General features: G+C 41.8%; 3 protein-coding genes across 3 annotated transcripts; 2 read left to right on the top strand and 1 right to left on the bottom strand.

The window, feature by feature from the left end:
* Positions 1 to 1462: 1462 nt before the first annotated feature.
* LOC129095344 (GTP-binding protein Rhes-like) lies at positions 1463 to 2071 on the top strand. Its single transcript, XM_054603753.1, has one exon. It carries the CDS (start codon positions 1463 to 1465, stop codon positions 2069 to 2071), a length of 609 nt encoding a protein of 202 aa, XP_054459728.1.
* A 5848-nt stretch (positions 2072 to 7919) lies between these two features.
* On the top strand, positions 7920 to 13062 carry plk1 (polo-like kinase 1 (Drosophila)). Its single transcript, XM_054604293.1, has 11 exons — positions 7920 to 8584; positions 8920 to 9088; positions 9381 to 9525; positions 9647 to 9740; positions 9845 to 10070; positions 10164 to 10206; positions 10346 to 10443; positions 10577 to 10654; positions 11684 to 11838; positions 11960 to 12142; positions 12249 to 13062. The coding sequence occupies exons 1-11, from the start codon at positions 8222 to 8224 to the stop codon at positions 12441 to 12443; spliced, it is 1749 nt and encodes a 582-aa protein (XP_054460268.1). The 5' UTR covers positions 7920 to 8221; the 3' UTR covers positions 12444 to 13062.
* A 1435-nt stretch (positions 13063 to 14497) lies between these two features.
* palb2 (partner and localizer of BRCA2) lies at positions 14498 to 24234 on the bottom strand. The gene is given in 14 exon segments (XM_054604574.1): positions 14498 to 14968; positions 14971 to 15071; positions 15160 to 15335; positions 15440 to 15527; positions 16449 to 16565; positions 16654 to 16803; positions 17034 to 17116; positions 17748 to 17900; positions 18117 to 19540; positions 20320 to 21753; positions 22410 to 22587; positions 23693 to 23752; positions 23846 to 23936; positions 24156 to 24234. Coding segments are annotated over 14 exon segments (4218 nt in total). The 5' UTR covers positions 24179 to 24234; the 3' UTR covers positions 14498 to 14828.
* Positions 24235 to 24850: the final 616 nt, after the last annotated feature.

Raw genomic sequence — 24850 nt, forward strand, 5'->3', positions numbered from 1 at the left:
AAATCTTTGTTGCAACTAGAATAGATTAAAATGCTGTTTACATAGTAAACAGTAATCAAATGCAATAGGCCTCATATATAACACTGACAGCAAGGTGAGAGCTGATACTTTAAGGCTTCTTGTGTTTTGATACTTTACTTGAGTGGAATTATCTGAGTAGGCTATGATGAAATAATCTATTGTGCAAATATCCATATGTATCGATTCCTCATCTCATCAGCACAGATGTAAACAATATGGTGCGAAGATAATATATGACAATGTTTGTTTGCTTGTTCACATGATATGATTTCCAAGTGTCTACGGAAGCTTTAAAGTTCCATGACTCATTCTCGCTGTAAACAAGAGCATGTGTGTGTTTGACCAGTGTGAGTCCCAACAATATGACTGGTGATTGTTGACATACCAGTAAAAAGACATTACATTTAATTTATGTTTCCATGCTGCCAAATGTCAAAGGTCTTTAATTTAAGTCTTAACAGCATATATTACCCCACTTTAAATTCTGCCTCACCTCAGAGAGAGAGAGAGAGAGAGAGAGGGACATACAGAGAGAGAGACACATACAGAGCGAGAGAGAGAGAGAGACATACATAGCGAGAGAGAGAGACACATATATAGAGATAGAGAGAGACACACATACAGAGAGAGAGAGAGAGAGACATACAGAGAGAGAGAGAGAGACATACAGAGAGAGACACACATACAGAGAGAGAGAGAGAGAGAGAGAGAGACACATACAGAGAGAGAGAGAGACACATACAGAGATAGAGAGAGACACATACAGAGAGAGAGAGAGAGAGACATATATATATAGAGAGACACACATACAGAGAGAGAGAGAGAGAGAGAGAGACATACAGAGAGAGAGAGAGAGAGAGAGACATACACACAGAGAGAGAGAGAGACATAGAGAGAGAGACATACAGAGAGAGAGAGAGACATACAGAGAGAGAGAGAGACATACAGAGAGAGGGAGAGGAGAGAGAGAGAGAGACACATACAGAAAGAGAGAGAGAGAGAGAGAGAGAGAAAGAGAGAGAGACATACAGAGAGAGAGAGAGAGAGAGAGAGAGAGAGAGACATACAGAGAGAGAGACATACAGAGAGAGAGAGACATACAGAGAGAGAGAGAGAGACATAGAGAGAGAGAGAGAGAGAGACATACAGAGAGAGAGAGAGAGAGACATACAGAGAGAGAGACATACAGAGAAAGAGAGAGAGGGAGAGAGAGAGAGAAGAGAGAGAGAGAGAGAGAGAGACATACAGAGAGAGAGAGAGAGAGAGCTCTCATTGGAGGAGAGGAGGTGCTCAGCCTATAAATACCCATAAATGCGTAAAGAGAAGCAGCAGAACCTCTGGTCATCATCACCGGTGCTTTAAGGACTCAGCTCCCCGCCAGCAGCCAGCCTATCCTCGGGTGGGACAGCCGTCCTCTCCGGGTCACTCTCATCACACCACCATGTCTCCATCCACGTCTCCATCCACGTCTCCATCTGCGGTGCGGCTGGTGTTCCTCGGGGCAGCAGGTGTCGGTAAGAGCTCTCTCATCCGCCGCTTCCTCCACGACCGCTTCGAGCACAAATACACCCGCACAGTGGAAGAGCTGCATGTGCTGGAGTACGGGAAGATGCGTCTGGAGATCCTGGACACCAGTGGCAGCTACTCCTTCCCGGCCATGCGGGAGCTCAGCATCCGACACAGCGACGCGTTTGCGCTGGTTTACGCGGTGGACGACGCGGCGTCCCTGGAGGAGGTGCGGCGGCTCCGCGACGAGATCCTGGAGCTGCGGTGCGGCAGGAGCGCACACATCACCGTGGTGGGCTGCAAGGCGGACCTGAGGGACACTGAGGGTCGTGTGCTGCTGGCTGCAGACGTCATGTCCACGGTGGAGGACGAGTGGGACGCGGATTTCGTGGAGGCGTCTGCTCGTACCGGAGGGAACGCGGTGGGGGTGTTTCGGTCGCTGCTGCAACAGGTGAAGGCACCGCGCAGAGACTCGGTGTGCAGACCCGCAGTGAAGAAGAGGAGACCCCCACTGAAGAAGAACAACAGCTGCGTCCTGTCGTAGGGACGTGGACTCTGGTTCCTCTGCAGCTGGACTGCTCGTGCTCAGGTGTTGCTGGTCATCATAGTACTCCACCTGGTTTTATTATTCATAAAGAGTTTGATGGGACCCCTGATAGGTGATGCACTTTATACATGTTAAAGATTGTTTTTTTTTTATCTTATGTGAATAAGATATTAGTTGTGATTTTTGTCTGCTGCCTGTTTCACACATTTTTAATCCAATGCACTCTATAAACTCAATAAACTACACTTACACTGAAATGACATGATCTAATGAAAGTGTGTATAAAGTTATTCTATCGTTGTAAAAGTACTGATACCTCCTAAGTAAAATAACTACATAAAAAATCTGACCTATGTGGAAAAGTATACTTCCAAATTAATATGATAGCAGATTGATAGGTGCTTGATTTAGCCTTACAGCATATTTGATCATATCACCTTGATCTTCAAAGCCAAATGTAGTGAAAATAGTACAATATTTGTCGCTGAGATGTAGCATTAAGTTGTCCAACATCAAGTAGCCTAAAGTACAATAGGCCTACCTCAACTTGTACTTGGCTGCAGTTCTTGAGTAAATATACTTGTGTGACCTCCACCACTGAAGAAGAACAACAGCTGCGTCCTGTCGTAGGGACGTGGACTCTGGTTCCTCTGCAGCTGGACTGCTCGTGCTCAGGTGTTGCTGGTCATCACAGTACTCCACCTGGTTTTATTATTCATAAATAGTTTGATGGGACCCCTGATAGGTGATGCACTTTATACATGTTAAAGATTGATGTGAATAAGATATTAGTTGTGTTGTAATTTTTGTCTGCTGCCTGTTTCACACATTTTTAATCCAATGCACTCCAATAAACTACACTTACACTGAAATGACATGATCTAATGAAAGTGTGTATAAAGTTATTCTATCGTTGTAAAAGTACTGATACCTCCTAAGTAAAATAACTACATAAAAAATCTGACCTATGTGGAAAAGTATACTTCCAAATTAATATGATAGCAGATTGATAGGTGCATATTTGATCATATCACCTTGATCTTCAAAGCCAAATGTAGTGAAAATAGTACAATATTTGTCGCTGAGATGTAGCATTAAGTTGTCCAACATCAATAAAAGTACAAAGGCCTACCTCAACTTGTACTTGGCTGCAGTTCTTGAGTAAATATACTTGTGTGACCTAGCTGCGTCCTGTCGTAGGGACATGGACTCTGGTTCCTCTGCAGTTGGACTGCTCGTGCTCAGGTGTTGCTGGTCATCACAGTACTCCACCTGGTTTTTTATTAGTAAATAGTTTGATGGGACCCCTGATAGGTGATGCACTTTATACATGTTAAAGATTGTTTTTTTATCTTATGTGAATAAGATATTAGTTGTGATTTTTGTCTGCTGCCTGTTTCACACATTTTCAATCCAATGCACTCCAATAAACTACACTTACACTGAAATGACATGATCTAATGAAAGTGTGTATAAAGTTATTTTATCGTTGTAAAAGTACTGATACCTCCTAAGTAAAATAACTACATAAAAAATGTGACCTATGTGGAAAAGTATACTTCCAAATTAAGTTAGATTTCATGATAGCAGATTGATAGGTGCTTGATTTAGCCTTACAGCATATTTGATCATATCACCTTGATCTTCAAAGCCAAATGTAGTGAAAATAGTACAATATTTGTCGCTGAGATGTAGCATTAAGTTGTCCAACATCAAGTAGCCTAAAGTACAATAGGCCTACCTCAACTTGTACTTGGCTGCAGTTCTTGAGTAAATATACTTGTGTGACCTCCACCACTGAAGAAGAACAACAGCTGCGTCCTGTCGTAGGGACGTGGACTCTGGTTCCTCTGCAGCTGGACTGCTCGTGCTCAGGTGTTGCTGGTCATCACAGTACTCCACCTGGTTTTATTATGGGACCCCTGATAGGTGATGCACTTTATACATGTTAAAGATTCACATTTTTTGTGTCGCTATACATTGTTTTATATCTTATGTGAATAAAATATTTGTTGTGATTTTTGTCTGCTGCCTGTTTTACACATTTTCAATCCAATGCACTCCAATAAACTACACTTACACTGAAATTACATGATCTAATGAAAGTGTGTATAAAGTTATTCTATCGTTGTAAAAGTACTGATACCTCAGTGTAAAAATACTCCCAAATAAAATAACTAGACAACCAATTTGACCTATGGAGCAAAGTATACTGCCAAAGTCTGCAATAAAAATGAAAAGTGCTTGTGATGAATAACAATCCCTGTCAAAGCGATTTAGATTTATGGATACATTAGCAGACTGATACGTAGCTTTCATACTGCAGTTGGTTGAAGTGAAGCTAATTTTTGAGCATATTTGATTATATAAAAACCTTGATATTCAAAGTCCGTTAACCAGCTAAATGTAGTGAGAATAGTACAATAGTTGCCTCTGATGTAAAAGCATTAAATTGTCCAACATAAAATAGAAAAGTACAAGCCTAAGTACAATAGGCCAACCTCAACAGGTACTTGGCTGCAGTTCTTGAGTAAATATACTTGTGTGACCTCCACCACTGAAGTCAGGAGCTTAGTGATTTTTGTCCCCTTTGAGAAAATATTAAATAAATTCTATTACTCACCTTTCACTCCTACTCAGTAGGCCCTATCTTAAAGGAGCTATACCAGTGATTGTATACTTTTTACAAAGACCATTTAGTCAATACCCTCACCACTCCATATGAAGGACTGACAGATTCTGGATATTATAATTATACTGTATATAATGTAACAAATAAAATGCTTTGAATTCTGCAAAGACGTCCTGTAACCATTGGGAAACTTGCTGTGGTGCCTTTAGGGACCTTGAGTATACATTTACCGTTGTCGCCACAAATGTTGCTAGGATATATAAGACATAAAATACTAAAAATTCAAATTTTTGGGCCAATATATTAGATGAGCTTTCCCTTTCTTGTTCTTGTCTCATCACTGTCATGTCAGCTGCCATTGTTAGCTCACCGGATACATAGGGGGAATATTGATATCAGTCGTGCTTTAAAATTGCTCTTCTCTTTACATGTGATGTTTTGGATGCTAAAGACACACACACACACACACACACACACACACACACACACACACACACACACACACACACACACACACACACACACACACACACACACACACACACACACACACACACACACACACAAACACACAAGACTGTCTAGTGGAACAAAGAGGATAAACAAGCCCACGGATCTCATCGCCATCCACAAGAGACATGCTCGTGTGTGTGAGGTGTGTCGTGTTCGTTGTCTTGGAAATCTGCAGAAGAAGGGTGAGTGTGTGTGTGTGTGAGTGTGTGTGTGTGTGTGCTCTCTAACCTGTGGACAATCCTGTGCCTAGAGGAGAAAGCTTAAATTGCAAGAAAAGCCTTAAAATAACCTTTTTTAAATAATGTTAAAGGGGTCATATCATAAATCTTAACTTGTCTGATTTACTTTGTTATCAGTGCTGTCATGGACACCACCCCAAAAATATTTGCTTTGTATCCACTAATAATCAAACTATTGCACATTACAGCCTCTAAAAGCTGCTTTATTGCCACTGTGGCCTGTTCAAATCTCTCAGAAAGAATATGATTGTTTTATAGTTTACTTTTTTTTATTTTAGTCCTTGTTGGAGCTGCACAAGCGTCGTAAGGCTGTGACCGAGCCCGAGGCCCGCTACTACATGACCCAGCTGCTGAAGGGGATCCAGTACCTGCACAACAACAGAGTGATCCACAGGGACCTGAAACTGGGCAACATCTTCCTCAATGATGACATGGTGGTCTTTTTATTCATCAGCCCTTTCCTCCTCCACTTATCCTCCTCTTATGTTCCTCTATTATCTACTAAAGACATAAAACCCTCTCGTGGGCACAAAAACATCAGAGAAGAAAAATATATTATTAGTGCTGCTGGTGAATTAATGTTCATTCTGTTTTGTTTTAAAATATGAAAAATACATGTTTTTACATGGCAAGGATGTTGGTGCAAGATTACACAATATAAGTATATTGTTTGTGTTCAACCTGTGCGACCATTCACCAAATGGAGTGATGCAAATAAAAAACTAAAACAAATAACATTAAGTTAAAGTGACTTTATTTGCCATTTCCACAGGATACAAGATGCATGCACATTGGCGTTTTTGCAGTCATTTAAATACAAGAAAAAGGAAAACAGGAATATTATTTTCCTAATTATATGTTACACATGCATTAAGTAAAACAATAAGAAATGAAAATAAAGCAAATGCATTACATGTATTAGCATAGCACAGTTTTCAGCACAAGGTCTATCTGTTTCACTAAGCTATTTGTAAGCTTTTTATATGTGCACCCTGGTTTATTATGATCAAGGTAATGACAATAAGGAGGATAATTATCAGTTACAGAGTGAGTAGGAGTAGTGTCAGGGTGCTAAGTGAGTAGAAACAGAACGCCCACGAGGCCGAGTAATACCAGTGAGTTAACAGATACTGTAGATAATAGCAGTGGCAGTCCTACTAAGATCACATGCCTTTCACACTGTATTTCTTGAAATGCTGCCCCTTACTGGTGAGAAAAGAAATAAAAACTCCTGAGCCTCATATTCAAACTGTCATACTATCTGTTAAGCCGGCTGTGGTGGAATGATATTTTATCTAAGAAAAAAGTACCAACCACAATGTAAAAGTATTCAATTCAAAGTTAAAACCCTGCATTTAAAAGTTGATGAGTAACGTACACAAAAGGTATCCTACTTAAATATAAAAAGTAAAAGTAGCTTCCTGAGAATGAGCCTTTCAGTGATATATTATAAATATAATCGGATATATGTTTGGATCACACAGGTGTCAGTACACGTAAGCAGTACTTTTAATGTTGTAGTTGCTTTTACTACTTTAAATACTGCTGCTGTGTAGATTAACAGTGTATTAACTCTGCATGGGTAACTTGTTGGTCTACTTATCAATTTTCAAAGAAAAATACATTACTTCCTGTTGATTTATGGGCTTACTGTGGTAACAATATAACATATTAGCAGAAAATGGAAATAGTGGTATATCTGAAAAGTGTACTCAAGTACAGTAGCCAACTTTATGTCCATATTTGAAGACATAACTAGTAACTATAATGGTAGATAATCATGGATCCAAACCCCTCACTTTCACTTTTGATCATCAAGTACATTTTAAGATAAGATAAGATAAGATAAGATAAGATAATCCTTTATTAGTCCCGCAGCGGGGAAATTTGCAGGTTTACAGCAGCATAGAGTAAAGTGCACACAAGAGACATAGTAAAGAAAGACAAGATAAAAATAAAAAAATGAAAAAAACCAAAAAAAAACCAAAAAAAAAACAAGTATTATAAATAAGCAATAAAAACAGTAGAAAAACACAATAACTGAAATATAATATTTACAGACAGAAAAAAACTATTTTAACTATTATTGCACAGTGTTTTTTTAATTGTATGTAATGTTAAATTTGGATGCAAGTTATTGCTCAATTAAGGATTTTACTGGGTGCTATTGTCACTTTAACTTGAGTAAAGTATTTAAACACATTTCCTCACTAACCCCCACATTAACTGTAGTTGACATTTGTCTGATTAAATCCCTCTCCTGCATCATTTTCGTCAGCACTTTTTTTTTTCAAGCAAAGCAGCGTTGAACCAATCACAGCGCAGAACGCCACCTTCCCCGTTCTCTGATTGGCTGTTTTGTTTTTTCCCACGATGCTTTGCGGCGCCGGCTCGGAATTCAAATCGAGCGGACCAATCAGAGAGCGCCGTGACGACCGAGGCAGCATTTTAAATTTTGTACCAGAGGCTGTTGTCAAAAAGGGGACAGGGACTGACGGAGCAACGCTGCAACCACCGACGGGAGACTCCGGCGACTAGTTGCATATGTAATTAACGTTTTTAAACAACTTACCCATCTTATGCACTCCGTTTTTAAATCTTTAAATCAAGACTTTTGATGACGTTCGCGTTCAAAGGTGAAGAAGGTTAGTTTTGATTTGAATTAAGTTGCATTGAAAGGGTCGGTAGAAAGGGTGGACAATAGTGGCAACCTTTTTGCAGGAGTTTCTTTTATAAACACGCAGAAGTGCACTTTAATCAAACATGAGTGCAGGCACCGTGAAGCAGGCCATCCCGGCCGCACATGTCGACCTTAAATCGGCTCCTCTGAAGGAGATCCCCGACGTCCTGGTGGATCCGCGCACCATGCGGCGGTACGCCAGGGGCCGGTTCCTGGGGAAGGGTGGCTTTGCAAAGTGCTATGAAATCACCGACCTGGAGACCAAGCAGGTCTTCGCCGGGAAAATCGTGCCCAAGTCTCTGATCCTGAAGCAGCACCAGCGGGAGAAGATGACCTCGGAGATCGCCATCCACAAGAGCCTCGACCACGCCAACGTCGTCGGTTTCCACGGCTTCTTCGAGGACGACGACTTCGTGTTCGTTGTCTTGGAAATCTGCAGAAGAAGGGTGAGATTGTGTGTAGTGTAGTGTGTGTGTGCATGCTCTCTAACCTGTGGACAATCCTGTGCCTAGAGGAGAAAGCTTAAATTGCAAGAAAAGCCTTAAAATAACCTTTTTTAAATCATCTTAAAGGGGTCATATCATAAATCTTAACTTGTCTGATTTACTTTGTTATCAGTGCTGTCATGGACACCACCCCAAAATATTTGCATTGTATCCACTAATAATCAAACTATTGCACATTACAGCCTCTAAAAGCTGCTTTATTGCCACTGTGGCCTGTTCAAATCTCTCAGAAAGAATATGATTGTTTTATAGTTTTCTTTTTGTCTGTTTTTTAGTCCTTGTTGGAGCTGCACAAGCGTCGTAAGGCTGTGACCGAGCCCGAGGCCCGCTACTACATGACCCAGCTGCTGAAGGGGATCCAGTACCTGCACAACAACAGAGTGATCCACAGGGACCTGAAACTGGGCAACATCTTCCTCAATGATGACATGGAGGTCAAGATAGGTAACTGGCAAAAAAAACCAACCATTTTTAAACTCCCAGCCCTCGAAATGAATGCCAGTTACATTTATCTAGACTCTTTAAAAAAACCTGTTGGTCCAGTTATGAAGTATGGATCACAGCAATTACAACAGGAAGTTGTCATCCTGGTTGAGTGGCTCCCATTGAGCAGTGAGGAATGTTCTCACGAGGATGCAAAACACACAGATAAGCTTTAAACAAGGAAATGTACACAAAAACAAATGTGTTTTTCGTCTGCGTCTTTACAAATGCGTGACTGTCCGTCTTTCTTCAGGGGACTTTGGTTTGGCCGCTAAGATCGAGTTTGACGGCGAGAGGAAGAAGACCCTGTGTGGAACGCCCAACTACATCGCCCCCGAAGTGCTCTGTAAGAAAGGCCACAGCTATGAAGTGGACGTCTGGTCGCTCGGGTGCATATTGTGAGTCTGCACACACAAGTTTACACCTTTTTTACATCTTATTTTGTTGCTATAAATGCAAAAAAAACAAAAAACGGCACTATTCCACTTGATTCACTCCGATCTGTCTGTGTCCTCTCAGGTACACTCTGTTGGTGGGTAAGCCCCCATTTGAGACCTCCTGTCTGAAGGAGACATACAATCGCATCAAGAAGAACAACTACACCATCCCCTGGGTAAGCTGGACTAATGTATCACACAAAATGCCTTCAATATAATGTTTTTTTTTTATTCATAAATATAAATTTATAACCTGCTTTTCCATCTCTCCCTGCTGCAGCACATCAACCCGTTGGCGACGTCTCTCATCAAGCGGATGCTGCATGCGGAGCCCACCCAAAGGCCCACCATCGCCGAGCTGCAAACGGACGAGTACTTCACCTCCGGCTACATCCCCCTGAGGTTGCCCACCACCTGCCTCACCGTGCCCCCGCGGTTCTCCATCGCCCCCTCCACAGCCGCAGAGATCAACCAGAGACGCCCCCTGACGGCCATCAACAACAAAGGTAGAGCTTCCTGGAAGGACACGAATGACTGCGACTTAAATAAGCTATTTGTCTACGAATAGTTTTTTAAAATGTTTTTTTTCTTTCAAACAGCCGGGACAGAGAAGGTGGAAGGGAAGGACGAGCAGATGCCAAGGTGAGAGATGTTTGAGATGGAAGTGCTCACGTTTGACTTAAAAAAACCCCCCCAAAAAACGTGTGACAATACAGAATTACTTTTTGATTTTACTAGTCATATTTTTCTATATATAACTGTTGTGTCTTGTGTATTAAAGGGACCCTGAGCCAGCAGAGTGCCACCTGAAAGAAATGCTGCAGCAGCTCAACAGCATCATTGCCGCCAAGCCCTCCGAGAAGGCCGTCGTCTGCCAAGGTGAGAGCAGGTTCTCCGGTTTACGAGACGAATCCTCTTTTATAGCGTTGCACATTCTAGAGGTCTAGATAGTCTTTTTTTCTGCTCTCGTCAACTCTCATACAAATGCTTTGTTCTGTTTCTGTGTTTGCAGAAGAGGCAGAGGATCCCGCGTGTGTTCCCATCTTCTGGATCAGCAAATGGGTCGACTACTCTGACAAATATGGATTAGGTAAGACAATTAGGTGTTAGACTGTGATTCCACATCCCACAAGAATCATCTTTTTATTTTTTTGGTTCCTTATTGACATTAGCAAACACATATTTGGCAAAGATGATTCATATTTTTACTGTAAAGTTTAGATTTAACACATAAAAATTGGCCTCAACGTGAAAAAGATGGTTAATGGCTTTCAAGCTAAATGCATAAAATGTGTTACAATTGAAACTCATTTATTGTCAGCCAATAGACCTTATCTCACAGCAGATCATTTTACACTCCGTAGGGTGTAACTGATAACAATAAAGGAAAAGTACACCCACAAAATAAACTTTTTGGTGTATCAATTACTCACCTTGTGATACCTGGAAACCATTTCCCCACACGCCTCCACGGTGAACGAAGTATCAGATAACAGAAAAACCTTAATGAATTGAAGTAAATAGGGTCTGTATTTAACAACAACTAAACCATATTTAAAAAAACGTGTAATTTATCCAGTTTAAGGCTCACTTCTTCACAAAATCATGCATTTTCTAAACAACCCTGCACAGTTAATGCACAAGTTTCCAAGTCAAGACGTTTCTCCCTTTTTTAGTCACCCTTAAAGCATATGATAAAATAAAGTTTTCTTGAAAAATTCAAGTTAACACAGGAATCCGTACTTAATATACATTAGTGATGCAACCTATTCTTTAAACAATGGTTGGCTCTGTTCCATTGAAATGTCTCTTTAGGCAAAGTTAATTTAATCAAATGCAATGACTCATTTGATTTGTAACCGTTCACCGCTCAAACATGCTGTTTCACTGGACGATATGTCGCATTCTTCACCGAGACGTAACAAATATTGATTACACCTGTGTTTGTCCTGCTATTACTGTAGTGAAATACCAAAGTTAAGTTTTAGCCAGTGTAGAAATTGCGACGGCATTACGTAGTTTATCCTCCAGAGAGCGTTGACATCTTTTGAAAGTTAAGAGTCTTGCCTAAAATTTCATATTGGAGATCCTCATCAAATGTTTCAAATGTTGGTTCCAGGCTACCAGCTCTGTGACAACAGCGTGGGCGTGCTCTTCAACGACTACACGCGGCTGATCATGTACACCGACGGCGACAGTCTGCAGTACATCGACAAGACGGCGCTCGAGTCCTACCTCAGCGTGCGCTCCTTCCCCACCGCTCTCAACAAGAAGGTCAGTACACGAAGTGTTTGGGAGGTGTTCTTAAAGCCACGTCACACTTTATTGGATCCATATCATGGCGTGGATTCTTATGCGTTTGTCCCACTCTTTTTCTCTCTCCACCTCTCTCTAGATAACGCTGCTGAAATATTTCCGCAACTACATGAGCGAGCACCTGCTGAAGGCCGGCGCCAACATGGCCCGGCGGGACGGAGACGAGCTGGCGCGTCTTCCTCACCTCTCCCTCTGGTTCCGCACCAAGAGCGCCATCGTCCTGCACCTCACCAACGGCACCGTGCAGATCAACTTCTTCCAGGTACGACGCCGACCACGTCTTTTATTCTAAACTCGTCTTGACATGCGCCGTTGAGTACAACTTTCTGATTGTCTTCCATTAAATCCCTTCTCTCTCTCTGTTCCAGGACCACACCAAGCTGATCCTGTGCCCGCTGATGGGCGCCGTGACCTACATCGACGAGAAGCGGGAGTTCCGCACCTACAAGCTCTCCCTGCTGGAGGAGTTCGGCTGCAGCAAGGAGCTGGCCAGCCGCATCCGCTACGCCAAGCTCATGGTGGAGAAACTGCTGGACAGCAAGCCTTTGCCCGCCGCACGCTAGAGCAGCTCACTCCTCATCCTCAATCACTGTCGTGTTTTTATTTAAGGGTCACAGTATATATAACAATTCCTCCTCTATGCGGCCGTACCATCAAAATATGAATCCCCATTTTGTACATGATTGTTCTCTAAAGCCACTGATTTTTTTTTTTTCTACTTTTTTTCCCCTGCTGTTATAAACTTCTTGACTTTCTCGATGAAGCCTAATCTTGACAAACACGTTCTTGCTGACGTCATCTAAAATGGCTGCAGATAAGCTTGACCCTGTACATTCAAATGAGACGAGGAGGGAAAAGACGGATGTTAAGCGTTCAAATTCCCAGAATTCTCCTCTGCTCGTTTGATTTTTAACTCCAAAGCCGAATGGACGGATGTCTGGTCTGCTTCTCTAATGTTTGTCTTGTATTTTTTTTATCTGTTGTCTGTAGAGAGATGGACCATGTTAATACGTCTTCATCATGCACATTCTTCCTGTAGTTACTTTTACTCTCTTTTTATAATTCTATTTTAGATGTCTTGTCTTTCTCAACAAGATGTGCAAACTTGTACATACTGCTGAATATGCATACATGTTGTAAAGATGGTTTAATTTTACCCAAGTTTAAATAAAGATTCTCTTGAACTTGACTCTTGACACATTGTTGAATATTTTCTTGGTCACATTTCGCTGCTTATAAAATGGACATGCTGACTTTTGTCTGCACAGAAACAAGACTGACATTTGACGTTTTGTTCTTGACCCAAATAGTCTTAAAAGTATTGAAAAAAATGGAATTTACGGAATGTCCACCAACCTGATGATCCTCTATTCCTAAGTGCCCTTGGGTAGGATTTTGAACCCCCACATTGTTGTGTCATTGTGTGAATGAGGATTAGATTAGATCCTGACTGGCAGGTTGGCACCTTGTATGGAAGCTTAATTCATTAGTGTATGAATGGGTGGGTGTGATGTTGTGTACTGTGCCTTCCAATACCCATACTGCCATACTATTTAGTACGCAACAAAAACAATGTAGTCTCAATATATAGTATGTCAAATGCAGTTTGACTAAAAACACCAGGATGTTCTGCTAAATCTAGTCGCATTTTGCAGTCTGCAAGCCAGCGTGTTTTTCTAACCAAAAAGCAGATATACGAGTGACCGGGCAAAAGTTCAAGATGCCATGTTATGAGGAAGTTTGTCCCAATTGAGTGCATACTGCATGCAGCAGAACATACTTTATAAAGTAAGTACTAAAAAAAAAAAAAGATTTGGAATGCAGCTGTAGTGTGAAGTGCTTTAAGGGTTCGGAAGAATAGAAAGGCGTTATATAAATGCAAATCTATTTACTAACTGAAAGAAAGCTAAAGAAAGAGCACTGAGGAAACAGGCAGTGTGCCAAAACACTGACCAATGAAGAGTGAATGTATTTTGGCGCCTCCTGGTGGCCAAAACATAGATGACAGATTAATTTACAGTACTTGACAATTAGATACTTTTTCTTGATTTTGAGTGAATTCTATTTTTACAGTTAAATCTCAAGATCCAAAATGTATTAATGCAACATATATATGTCAAGCATCTGTCAGGATGAACCGATTTAACTTTAATTAGATAATATATTTATTTTGTCACTTTGTCACTTATAAATATATGAACCTAAATACAGGTAGCATTAGAATGTAAACTGCTTTTGTTATTGAAGCCTTTTTTTGCAGAAGCAAAGCTCAATGAATTCATGAGTTTTCATGTTCATTGTATGAATGTCGTTCCAAAGCAGTAAAAACTTTTACAACAGCTGACTGTGTGAAGCTTGAAAAGTTAAATCAGTGTTGAGATTTAAGTTTTTACAAGTTGTAAATATAAAAACTGTGACTCTATACGTCTGTATTTGTGTGTTTAAATCACATATATTTGACAATAAAAAACGTTTTTTTTTTCTGACTGTCCACTTCAACAAATGAAATCTCAGTGCGTCTAAGACTGTTTTAGTACATTTTAATATAAAAGTACACAAAAAATACAACAGAACAAACAAATGTTTAATGTAAAGTATAAAAACAAACTTTGGCAACACTTCTTTTTCTGAAATATAAGATATATAACAATTTATTCAAGTGATACTGGTCCTCTAAAAACAGTGTAGACATTTTCCAAGGCTGGAATTTTTTTTTCAGTTTTGTTGAAATGATGTTATTTAATAAATACAGTATATAAATGCCTTTATTTTAGTCGTACAGTTGTCTAGAGGTTACAGAAATATGAATTAGAGTTTCAACAAGCTGAAATGTCTTTAAAGGAACCCACAGAACCACATGTGAAGTATTTTAAAAGGTTAAAATCTCCATGTAAACAATAATACAGTGATAGATGGAAGTTTGTATTTAATAAAAGTGATCAGAGTCTTTACTCTACTGAGTCCAGACACAGTGAAGTCCGCTCCGTACTGTGACGGTGTAAAGTAACGTCTCCGTTGTGATGACCGGTCACCAGCGTACCTCCTTCTCCCCATCGAGCCAGCGTCCAGCCGTTGCTCTCGGGGCCCGAACCATCCTCGAGGCCCCCCGACTCCCGAGCTCCCACACGCACACACATCCGCTCTGACTCAAGCCCACCACGCTGGAGCCGCTGACGTCTGCTTCACACAGCCTTCAGGACCCACAGGCAGACGTGAGGGTTAGTTAGATGAGCGTATGAATGCAGAAACACACACAAACACATCAGGGCTTAAACTCACCTGCCGGTCCAGGTTTTGGGCGGATGCAACCGAGATGCCAGGACAGATCTTCCAGTCAGAGGGTTAACGGCGACCAGCGAGAACAGGGCGGCCTTCTCCGCCTCCTCGTCCTTCTCTTTGGCTTCGTCCTCCAGGGAGCTGAGCAACTGATGCTGCAGCAGGACAAATAACACTCCCTGTGCACCAACACACACACACACACACACAAGAACACACACAAAGGAGTGAAATCATCTGAAGAGTGAGACCCCTTTATAGATGCACAGAAAAACAGTCTTACACAGTAGGAGTATCCTCTGAGACAGGCCATGTGGGACAAACCATCTCCGAGGGTTATTCTCCGCAGCAGCTGTCCAGTCTTTAAATTCCTGAAACACAAAATACATTCAACCTGTAAACTGACACATCAGAGCCAAATCTGGATTTTATTATTCCATCTATCAAATATTTATCAAAAATAGGAAACATGGTTTGCTTATGTTTTTACATTCAACATTTAAAGTGCTTAATGTTTGTGCTTCAAGGTCAGTTAAAGTTCTTCAAATGTAGCCTAACTAATTCAAACCAACATGCTTTTATCAGTAAATTATAAACATATTAGTTCTCATTCATCTAATTTGGTTATATGAGGATTTATTTGTCAATCCTGGATTAAGTTATCTCGAATAAGAGTGAGCTCTTATTTTGAAATAAAGGCCAAACGAGTTGAAAGTTGAAACCCTGATCAGCATTTCTAAAACACAAAATTTTAATTTCCAAAAACATTTTTTTTAAGTGTGTTTTGCAACCATTTGATACGTTTTAGTTTATAAATGGCAAAATATTGATATTTTGATACCAAATTAAAGGAGCATTCATCTTTTAGTTAAGTATTATTTGTTTCTGCTCACAGTATCTCAAATTAAGGATTTTGGATTGGTTCTTTTTTCATATATTTATTTACAACATGCATTTTGTTGTATATTTTATGTCGTAGCAGTATGGGCATCAGGGCAGCTGTTCATTATGATTTAATTGAAAACTCAAAACACACAGAAAGCACCAGGATCAATGTCTGAACAAGGACATTACATTGTTTTTTTTTTTAAATCACATCCATTTGGTAGCTGCTTTAGTCCAAAACAACTTTAAACATCTGTAGGAATAAAAGCTAGATGTCACCGGATGAGCTCCCATCGCTGACACATTCATTTGTTTAGTAATATGCTCTGTCCCTGGTACTTTATGGAGCTTTTGCACTAAGGTAACTATTAGCATGGCGATGACTTCTCCATTACAATCCTGCTTACCAGACGAAGAGGTGTCCGCCCTCATTTGAGCCAATCAGAGCATCAGAAAGTCCGTCCACTGGTGCGAGAGCCCCGATACAAACACCAGGAGACACGAGAGGCTGAGAGCTCGATGTGCTGAAGGATAAAGAGAGACGACACTCTGAGAAATCTGAGCAATGAGGAAATAAAGTAGAGAATAAACACAACATGAACTCTGTGTTACCTGCTGCTGTCTGACAGCGTAAACACCTGCAGTGTGGATCCAGATGCTGAGTGGGAGGAGGTGACCACTCTGGACTTGGACACACCGACGACGGCCTGAACGACGCCCTCACAGAGCGCCGCCTGCGAGAGGCTGGAGCACGAAAGCAACCTGTGTACACGGAACACACACACACACACACACACACACACACACACACACACACACACACACACACACACACACACACACACACACACACACACACACACACACACACACACACACACACACACACACACACACACACAGGAGCTCGGTTTTGTCATGTCCATTTGGAAGTATTTTAAATGTAACATGTTAAACTACATCAGGAAGTCAGATTGAGTCGTTGTATTCACCTCACTTCTCTGATTTCCAGCTGACCCAGAGTCACACACATCAGGCCAGCAGCATTCGGGACGGGAAACACATTGATCACCGGCTGTAAACAAACACAGAAAAATAATTATGTAAACAAAGAAACATTGTATGTTTGACAGAATTTAAGTGTGCCACATTATTGTTACTTGAAACAGTAAATATTGAGTCAGTCAACAGTCCATTTTGTCCTATTTTAGTCTTTAAACATAACTCCTCCCAATTTATTTTTAAACAAGATACAGCTAAATGTCTCAGTTTTAAGTATATACAGTACCAGTCAAAAGTTTGGACACACCTTCTCATTCAACTACTTTGAAGAATCTAAAATATAAAACATATTCTGGTTTGTTGAGCATTTGTTTGTTTACCACATAATTCCATATGTGTTCCTTCATAGTTTGGATGTCTTCAATATTAATCTACAATGTAGAAAAAAATAAAAATAAAAATAAAGAAAAACCATTGAATGAGAAGGTGTGTCCAAACTTTTGACTGGTACTGTATATATTTTTGAAAGCTGCAACTATTTCAATATTGATTTTTATAGATTTATCGCATTCCCAAAGTGTGTCACAAAATTGTTGATTTTGTCAAACTTAAGAATCCAATGATATTGAATTTACAATGACATTAATCAATACCTCTGATATGCAGGCATGCGTTTGCTACGTCATGCACACGCACACACTCACCTTATTGAAGGCCCAGGTGTGTGTCAACGTCCAATCAGCGGCTGCAGTCCGACTCCAGAGACACACGGCCCACGCTCCGGCTGCAGCGACACACAAACCGCCAGAGGAGCCGCGCAGACAGCACGCATCCACCAGACTGCCTCCTGCTGGGGCCTGAACACACAACACACACACACACACACACACACACACACACACACACACACACACACACACACACACACACACACACACACACACACACACACACACACACACACACACACACACACACACACACACAGTAACACACACACAGTAATTGCTATAGATACAGATACACATTACCTCTGCAAATATATTTATATATTTTTGAGTGCAACCTTTTACCTTCAGTGTGTTTGTGCATCTCATCATGTGTTCCTCCGCCGTCTCCACCTGCCCACCTGGTCCCTGAGACTGGACGCTGGAGAGTGTCGGGCAGTCCGGAGGCTCAACCCCGTGGGACTGATCGTCTGTGCACGGGGAGGCGGTCGGCCTGCCAGGAGGGACGGACGGACAAGGAGAGAGATCTGGAGGGGAGAGGGCCCGGGTGGTCGGGCTATGAGGGGGAGGCAGAGTGAGAGCCGGGGCGGAGGGGGAGGAGGTCAGACGGAGGGCGGGGCGGAGCAGGTGGGGGCTGAATCCTAGTGAGGGTAGCGTGGGGCTGGAGAGGAGAGCGGAGGAGGGCAGGTGCGGGGTCACTGAAGGGCAGGGAGGCGATGCCAGAGGAGGACTCAACAGGAGCTGAGACGGGACTCTGTGGGGAACCTGGTGTGGATTCTCCACCGGCCCGTCTCTGGGAGGACTTGCGGTGAGTTCGGAGTCTTCCTTTGAATCTTTAAGAGGAGATTCCACAGTCAGATGCTGCACAGGAGACTCCCCCGGAGCTTCACTGCCGTTACATAACTGTACAGCAGTGGAGCCGTTAGAAGGCTCCTCGGGGGTTTTCTGTAGAGGACAATCAAAGGAAAGAGTCCTGACGATAGACTTGTTTTCTGTTTGGAGGTTCGAAGACCTCCGATCCTCCGAAGCATCGACTAAACCAGGACAATCTGATCGTTCTTCTGATGAAATGACAGAAGACTCTTTTATTTGAAGTTCATCCGAGGGACTGGTGACAAAATCACTATTATTTACTTTGATAGGTCTGTTTGAAAAGTCGAAGGGAAGCTGTGGTTTGACGGGATTGTCCACACTAAGAATCACAGTATCTCGTTCTTTATATTGATCTGCACAATCAGCGGCACAATCTTGAACCACTGACTCCGGTTCTGTTGATTTGGTGTGAGTCTGACACGATGGCTGAAGGTTTTCAATCTGCTGCTCTCCAGGGACTTCTGTAATATCCCGTCCAGTTGACTCCTCAGCGGAGGGCTGGCTTGCCAATTTATCAATGAGCTTGTTTTCTATTGACGAGTTCTGCAGGTCGGCGGACTTTGCAGCAGCCTGCTTTGCTTTGGTGGGATGGGGCGTATTTGAGACGGTGGGCGTGAGGCTGAGCGGGAATGGAAGAGGCGTCGAGCGCCGGATGCTTCTGCGTGTGTTGTAGGACGGCGGTGTAAAATGTTCAACTCCCGAATCCACGGCGACCTGGCGGAGCTTGTGCAGCTTCAGGGAGGCGAACTGGTCATCAGGGAGATGGAAGTCTTGCGGAATGTCAAAGTTCATCAGGTTTTGGACCAGAGGGCCGAGGGACAGAGACGGCAGAGGAAACAGAGGCGATGGGGCGGGTGGAGAGGACGGCAGGAGGAGAGAACGCCAGCTTGATGCGCCTGCAGGACAGGAAGTGAAAGAATAATGAATGGGAGGGAATAGCTGCAGAGCTCTATTTTATTTATAGTTAAAAAGTTAAATAAATTATAAAATAGTTAAATAGTTATAAATTATTCTACCTATGTCTATAATCTCATTGGCTAATCTGAGGTATTTTTAAAAAATGACTTAAGTTAGTGTGTGTGTGTGAGTTAAAGGTTCAGACTGGAGAAGTCTGGCTGCACATACAGTACAAGTTGATGGTAAATAATCATAGGACATGGTTATTGGTTGGTCGGTTATTATAAAGGGAAAATCTCATACAGTTACATCCCTAATGTGGTTAAACAATGTCGTCTTGCTGCAGCTACACAGTATGTAGTAAAAGCAGCGATATATTTATCAATTGATTAGTTCAACAACCGAAAAATGTATCTAATAATATTCTGATAATCAATTAATTGTTTTGAGTATTTGTTTGAAGAAAAATGCAAAGAATTCTTCAGCTCCCTGAGATCTAAATATTCTAAATAGTCTGTTTTAATAGCTTTTGGTCAACAATGAAATTGTTTGTAGATTAATAAGTAGAAAACATTGACTTCTAGTCCGGCATTCAAGGCTGGCATCACTCTTGAAGATGACGCCAGCCTTAAATTAACCGTATTTCATAACTTAACTTAATATCACAATATATCCAAACCCTGTAATTCAGGTTAAACATATTCTAACCTTTGCAAGATGAAGACTTTCTCGTCATTATCTATCACGGACATAAACAGACACACAAAACAAGTCTTACTTCTTCCACTCATCTGACTTGATCCGTTATTCCCGTTGCTGCTCTTCAGAAAGATGGGGAAGACCTTCTTTAGGTGTTCAGAAGCAGAGCTGGGCTGATCTACATTAACTCCAGATGAAGGCCGGGTGTCTCCCTGCACTGGAACAGCGTCTCCCGGAGCGACGCAGAACTTTGGTCCATCAGCTCCAAGAAGAGACGGGGAGGAGGAGGCCGGGGAGCTGATGGGCTGGAGGTCGTCTGAGGTTTGTCCGAGGCCTAGTTGTTGCTGTGTGTCTAAACTAAGAGAGCATCGTGGGGTCGGAGGTCTCCCTCTCCCTCTGCCTCTGCCTCGACCTCTGCCTCGACCTCTTCTCCTCCTCATACCTCTTTCTGGACGAGCAGTGGCCACCGTGGGAGAAAAACAAGCATCTGTGTCTGTTTGACGAGCTGAGATTTGATCTGAAATCTCACTGGAGCTCTGACTGTTCAGCTCGGCGGATTGTGATTCCGTACGAGGGCCGACAGACGCAGGTGAGGACAAACCTGTCGGAGTGTGTTCATCCCGACGTTCGTGGTTGTTTGTTCGCCTGTTCGATGCTCTGCCCCGGCTCCTGCGAGGTCGTCCCGTGCTCAGCTGGGAGAGTATGACGGCCTGCATGTCGGGCTGGCTCTGCGCAAACGTCATCCGTCTCGTGGTTCGGACGTAGTACTCCGCTGGGAAAAGTAGTCCTTCTACTAAGGTACAGGAGTCCAGGAGACTAACACCCTTTACGCCATGCTCTCCTCCAACCAGCTCACCTTTCTCTTCTTTTATTTCCGCTGTATTATGTTGACTTTTTTCACTTTCTTTTTGCTCTGCTGCATTTTGCTCAGTGTCTTTATTGCTGCTGACTTCATACAGCCTTCCATCCCTTTGCTCTCTACTATTATCACCAGTTCTTGTTCTATTTTTGTTGCAATCTCGTTCCCCTTCTTCAGCGTTTATAGCAGCGTTCTTACATGTGAGCTCGGTGTCTTTTTCCCTTAGTTCTTGCCGTCCTTGTTTCTCTTTTCCCTTGTTATCTCCTGTTTCAGTTGGTCCAGTAGTGTTCCAGTGTGGAAGCAGCAGAGATTGAGACTCAGAGTCGTTACAAGAAAACAGCTCTTCGCTCTCATTCACAACCTCCGTTCCCTCCGTTTGGACTCTGTCTTCACCTCCTTCTGCTCCAACAGTCTCCATCCTTTCGCTCTGCTCCCGTCTTTCCTCGCTGTTGTCGTCCGCGCTCCCGCCAGCCTCGGCGCTCCTCCTTTCCCAGCGCAGGCGGCTGCGTCGAGACCTGAGGCGCAGGGCGGGACTGGGTCTGTGACCTCCAGCTGGGTCATGGCGGGGATCTGGTGTCTGTGGCGAAGCGGCATCAGAGGGGAGCAGGAACCTGATCACCGGGCTCCTCCTGGACTCATCAGATTTTGCTGGAGCTGGTGAAACACAAGGAAATGTGTGAATTGTTACTTGCACTGTGATAAGAGGCAAAACATGATCTGCTTCTCAGAGTAATGACTTTTTGGGTCAAGCATGGAAGCAATTAATTTGTCAAAACTGCATAACACAAAGGAGAATTTTTTTACGTAAACATATGTACATGTTTACATTTAATAACAAATATATTGCTCCTTTCGTGATCAAATTAGGCACAGTGACAGATTATTTTATGATAATCTCCATAAACAACACTACCTTATTGGCCAATATCTCCCTATATATTTCCCAGAAGCCCACAAGCAAATAATAACAAAATAATAACTTCATCACTGCAGTCAGCATTAGAATCAACTCAAATTAAGCAGCAAAATTAATGACAACAGAATGTCTGACGTGCAGTGGACAGAGCCTTTACTCAACAACAGTTCACTTGATATAATAACTAAAATTCTTATATCCGTATTGCACAAGGTGTTGAATGATTGTTAATTCAAATTAAATTCCCAGCTACACCTTTGGGAAATAAATCCATAACCTGTATCACTTTTAGATTTATTTTACAACATATATTTCTATCTAACTGTCTCAGCGGTTATGCACTGTGGGACATATTTACTACCTGTTTTTTTGCAGCTGATTAAGACAGACTCACCTCCCGTGTGTCCCTGGCTCTGAGCTACGCTTGGATCCGTCCCTCTGGTGATGTTCAGTATCAATGGTGATGGGTTGAGACAGGGGTTGGATGTCACCTCTGGGTCTCTCTGGTCCTGGTTCTGCTGACTGATCCTGCTCCTCACATGTCTCCGCACTGCGTCCATTCGCTCAGCCCGCTGTGAGCACATCAACATGTATGGAACTGGAATGAACTCCCCACTGACGTCAGGACAGCAGAGTCGCTGCCCATCTTTCGGCGCAGGCTGAAAACTCACCTCTTCAAGAAGTACTACCCTGAGCCTTCCTCGTAGCACTTATTGTATTCGTATTAGTTTGTTGCACTTATTGTATTCGTAGTAATTTGTTTCTGCACTATACTTTTGCTCTGGTTTATGCTCCTAGATGCTTGTTTAAGAAAGGAGATGCACTTATGACTTCTGGTGACTAGTAGTTCTCTTGAATACCTATGTTGAATACACTTATTGTAAGTCGCTTTGGATAAAAGCGTCAATGTAATTGCTCCCCGGGCGCTTCTTAGCAGCCCACTGCTCCTCATGGATGGGTTAAATGCAGAGAATTGTAATTTCCCCATTGTGGGACTAATAAAGGATTCATTCTTATTCTTATGAATTATTATTATTATTACTAATGTAGTGTAACCAGCAAAATGTGCATAAAAAGTGCTCATTAGTTATTGTGGATTTTTCTTTTTCTTACTTACTTATTTAAAATACTTGTTTGGTTTTTTTCTACTATGTACCTTGTTTGCACAATATCTATGCTGCTGTAATCCTGTGAATTTCCCCGCTGCGGGACTAATAAAGGATTATCTTATTTTATCTCAAGAAGTACTACCCTGAGCCTTCCACTTAGCACTTATTGTATTGGTATCAGTTTGTTTCTGCACTTGTTGTATTCGTATCAGTTTGTTGCACTTATTATATTCGTATTAGTCTGTTGCAATTATTGTTTTCGTAGTAATTTGCCTCTGCACTATACTTTTGCTCTGGTTTATGCTCTTAGATGCTTGTTTAAGAAAGGAGATGCACTTATGACTTCTGGTGACTAGTAGTTCTCTTGAATACCTATGTTGAATACACTTATTGTAAGTCGCTTTGGATAAAAGCGTCTGCTAAATGACTGTAATGTAATGTAATGTAACATGTATGTGTGTGTGTGTGTGTGTGTGTGTGTGTGTGTGTGTGTGTGTGTGTGTGTGTGTGTGAGACAGACACTTTCTACACAGGTACTACAGAAGCAAAGTGAACCAGTGACTCTTACCTGCAGTCTCTCAGCTGTCCTCAGGTACTCCCTCTGTAACAGTGCCAGCTTCCTGCGTAGCTGAGGATGCAAAATGTTGACATGTTGAATTAAAGGTTCATTGTGACACTTTATATATATATATATATAAAACTTAATGTACAGCAGGTTTACCTTCTCCTTGTCATCACAGTGCAATGTGGTTTTGAGCTGATCCTCACAGTGCATGGTGTCTCCACTCTGTTCTCCATTGTGCTCACTTGACCTTAATACAAAAAACACACACACACACACACACACACACACACACACACACACACACACACACACACGAACACAAGTTAAATAACATTGGTTCAACGTTACTAAGAAACACCCTTAAATTAACTATTAACGTTTAAAGTCAGCAGACATGACAGCAAAAGTTGTCTCCACAGGAAATGACAGGTTGTCCATGTAACAGTTCAGCTGGTCACAGGCTTACAGTGGATCCGCAGATGTGTCCATGGAAGAGCTTATTTTGAAGTTCGATCACTCGGGCATCGATTTAGTTTCAATTTCCCGCGACCGCCTCAAGCAGACGAGAGCAGCAGAGCGCCGATAACTCGATCAAAGGGGAAAAGTAGACCAGTGGATGACCTGAGAGTGTAGTTTCATATTCAGGTCACTCCTATGAAACTTTATTACTTCATGGTTCCCTCTATAGATAAATATCTTGTAAACAAGCTTTGTAAAAGTGTTTTTGATGTCAATTCAAACCAGATTTATTTTTAGTTTAGGGGGTATGATTTAAATGTTGTTTCATATTTATTCTCATTATTATCTACCCAAGATCTTCCTTGTTGCCAGTGTTTTGGTACTTTTTTTAAAAAAAAAAAAAAAAACAAGTAAAAAATGAAAACACCAAAGTATGGTTTACATTTTGTACTACTTTGTCATTTGCAAGTGCCTTCATCATTTCAAGTGTTGATTGTAGAAAGAAATGTTATGTTTATCCAAAAAGTGGAAATTGCTTTAAATGAAGGAGGATATTTGTCCTTAAACTTGTAACGTAAAAGTAAATTCCGACGCAAACACAATTTTGTAAAGTAGGACTATTTGGAAATCTTGTTCATGATAGAGATATTTTCATTTATGCTGTTTATTTTATTTCATTTTTTTGAAGAGGAAACCCATTAG

This window comes from Anoplopoma fimbria, chromosome 9, assembly GCF_027596085.1.
Source record: "Anoplopoma fimbria isolate UVic2021 breed Golden Eagle Sablefish chromosome 9, Afim_UVic_2022, whole genome shotgun sequence".
Lineage (NCBI taxonomy): Eukaryota > Metazoa > Chordata > Actinopteri > Perciformes > Anoplopomatidae > Anoplopoma > Anoplopoma fimbria.

Coding starts and splice junctions, on each gene's coding strand:
- LOC129095344 (XM_054603753.1), top strand. CDS start 1,463: ATGTCTCCATCCACGTCTCCATCCACGTCTCCATCTGCGGTGCGGCTG.
- plk1 (XM_054604293.1), top strand. CDS start 8,222: ATGAGTGCAGGCACCGTGAAGCAGGCCATCCCGGCCGCACATGTCGAC. Junction 9,741..9,844: donor ACAACTACACCATCCCCTGG/GTAAGCTGGACT, acceptor TCCCTGCTGCAG/CACATCAACCCGTTGGCGAC. Junction 10,071..10,163: donor GACGGCCATCAACAACAAAG/GTAGAGCTTCCT, acceptor TCTTTCAAACAG/CCGGGACAGAGAAGGTGGAA.